Here is a 2,578-nt window from a genome sequence, read left to right as displayed (position 1 = left end):
AAAATGCTAATTTAAGCCCAAAGGAATAAAATTGAAAATAATCTCTAACTATGTTTTTTAATTAATAAATTTGTTTATATATAAGTAAGAAAATAAATAATTAATTCGAACATGTGATAAATAAAAAAAATACTTAATAGTAATAAATAACTTATTTTAAGCTGAAATAAAGAGGATGTATCATTTAATATTAATCACAAATTTCTCTCCAACTGAAAACGACTGAAAATGAGCAACCTGTGGGCTACCTGTATGTATCTGTATCCATCGTTGACAAGCTACAAATAAATAATTATATAATAGCAATTACAGCACTGAATTCAGCCATAACTCTTCTCCTTTCTCCTCAAAGCTTTCTCTCTCTAAATTGTTACTTTCTCTCTCTTCAAATCTTTGCCCTTTTGAGTGAATGATCGTTCTTGATTTAGTTTCATCAAATCCAAGCTTTATCGAAAATGGAGACTGTGTGCTGTATGTGCGGCGATGTAGGCTTTTCCGACAAACTCTTCCGCTGCAGCAAGTGTCGCCACCGCTTCCAACACCTGTATGCACCCCCACCCCCACCATCAAACACCTCTTTATGTGTGTGTTGATTTTTCTGCATCTTTTTTTATGATCATGATAAGTTTTCTGAGGGATTTATAGTTGATTACTTATGCCTGAATACTTGAAAATTTTCACAGGTATTGCAGTAATTATTACAGTGAATTATCAGAGCCTATTCAAGTATGTGATTGGTGTCAAAGTGAAGGGAAAAATTCAAAACATGGTGGTTCTTCATCAAGAAAATCCATGCAGGTAAATAATGATTCAAAATCAACAGCTTATTCAGGTAACAAAAACAAGCAACTTGATCATGAAGAGGGATCAGAAAAAGCTGGAAAAAACCCGAGTTCGACGCCTTCTCCCCGGCCTACTACGCGCAAGTACAAGCTTCTCAAGGATGTAATCTGCTGAACGAACGAATTGAAAAGATCAGCTAGTTGGTTTGAACTCGAAAGTCCTTGTTTAAAAATGATAGTTTTTGAGTGTTCATTTAGTGTGTGTAATTAATCGAAAACTCTCACCTTAAGTCGTTTTTCATGTAGTATAGTTTTGTGTCCTATGTTTTTTAGTCACTAGTTGTTACAAATAATGAAACTACTATAATAATTGTTAAAATTACTAAAGTATTTTAGTTTATCCGTGATCATTGTAATATTTTCTTGATTTCATGCGATTACTTTCATGATAATCGGGCAAGTAGAGCTTATAGCGCAATTTATATGTTGTCTTTGTCCCGACCTACTATACCTAAAGATGTACATCAAAAATAAGACAACCCACCCAAAGAAAATGGCATAACGTCGTGCTAAACTTCTCCAATCCAAGATACCAAATTTGTGAATACATTTAAGATAATTAGAAGTTTTAATTTTTTTAAGTGATATGTAGGTTTCCACATATGGTAGGGTTTCATTGTAGGGTTATTGTCATTGTCGCAACAAGGTTCTAGGTGGAAGCCTCACCTCACAAAAAGAATTGCTTAATTTGTTGATTGTGTTGAGGAGAAATCAATGCGTTTAAATTCCTTTATGCCACAGAGAATTCATGGAATCTAAAGGCTGCAACCTTTTTTGCAGATTCATTGAATAAGAGACTATTCATTATGATTTTGTTATTACGTAAGCAAACAAAATTAAGCCCTTAATTTAGCAAAAAGAAAAATAATATCTGCCTCTCGAACTGTTAGTGATTAACTTTAATTTGACATATCCGTTGTTGTCTATCTGAATTCTATATCGGATCAATAAGAACTTTTTTTGTCGAAGAGCCAAACAAGGTCAGCTCACTTGCCCAACCCAAGGTCCCTTCAGTAGAGGTCAAAGTTGGACAATGAAAGATAGGATAAAGATAGAACATCTAAGGGCGCCACCTATTGGTGGGGGGACCGTCTCCAATGGGGGATGCCACGGATGGCTAGGGCCATTAAGCACGTCTCTGAAAGATATTACATGGACAATCATCACGATATGATAGAGAAAGTGCTCCATCTTTACGTTAGCACCGTCCTAATCAACCAATTAGGACAATGTCATGATGGTATATGGTACACGCCTAATGTCTAGATGTCGACATGACACTGTGTCTACGTCGCAATCTAATTCTCCGGCCATTAAATCCCCTCAAAAGAGTGGTACCATATAGCCCCATATTGGATGATGTAGCTTGAAATGACCAAGGATACGAGCTCATGTCCAACTACCTATATAAAGGGATGAAGGGCAAGTGAAATAGGATCGTATTGAAAAGTCTCTTTATATTCCTATAATACAACCTTCACCAATATAACGTCCTCGCTTTGCTTAAATTCCAACTATATAATATTGTTACTTTACTTAAATTCATATAAGTTGATCGAAAAGTGTTACATCATTTTTTGCTATCAATAATATTAAGGCATGCAAATATTCTAATTCATGGAACGGTGTAACCTCTTAATGAGAGTTTCATTTTGTCAATCAACACTAATTTGACACACCATATGGCATGATGAAAATCAAATGCATCTCTTTTGTTATATTAAACTTTTACATTA

At 34.8% G+C, this 2,578-nt stretch overlaps 1 protein-coding gene across 1 annotated transcript; it reads left to right on the top strand.

Moving 5' to 3' along the window:
* The first annotated feature begins 312 nt into the window (after positions 1 to 312).
* On the top strand, positions 313 to 1,184 carry LOC111375349. Its single transcript, XM_022998150.1, has 2 exons — positions 313 to 544; positions 684 to 1,184. Exons 1-2 carry the CDS (start codon positions 456 to 458, stop codon positions 955 to 957), a joined length of 363 nt encoding a protein of 120 aa, XP_022853918.1. The 5' UTR covers positions 313 to 455; the 3' UTR covers positions 958 to 1,184.
* Positions 1,185 to 2,578: the final 1,394 nt, after the last annotated feature.

The sequence above is a fragment of the Olea europaea genome, unplaced genomic scaffold (assembly GCF_002742605.1).
Source record: "Olea europaea var. sylvestris unplaced genomic scaffold, O_europaea_v1 scaffold1361, whole genome shotgun sequence".
Taxonomy (NCBI): Eukaryota; Viridiplantae; Streptophyta; class Magnoliopsida; order Lamiales; family Oleaceae; genus Olea; species Olea europaea.
The sequence above is the reverse complement of the archived record's forward strand: the minus strand, read 5'-3'. Positions and strand labels throughout refer to the sequence as shown.

Excerpts from the sequence above, each read along its gene's own strand:
- LOC111375349 (XM_022998150.1), top strand. The coding sequence starts at position 456 with ATGGAGACTGTGTGCTGTATGTGCGGCGATGTAGGCTTTTCCGACAAA. Across the intron at positions 545-683 it reads CGCCACCGCTTCCAACACCT|GTATTGCAGTAATTATTACA; the intron begins GTATGCACCCCC and ends AAATTTTCACAG.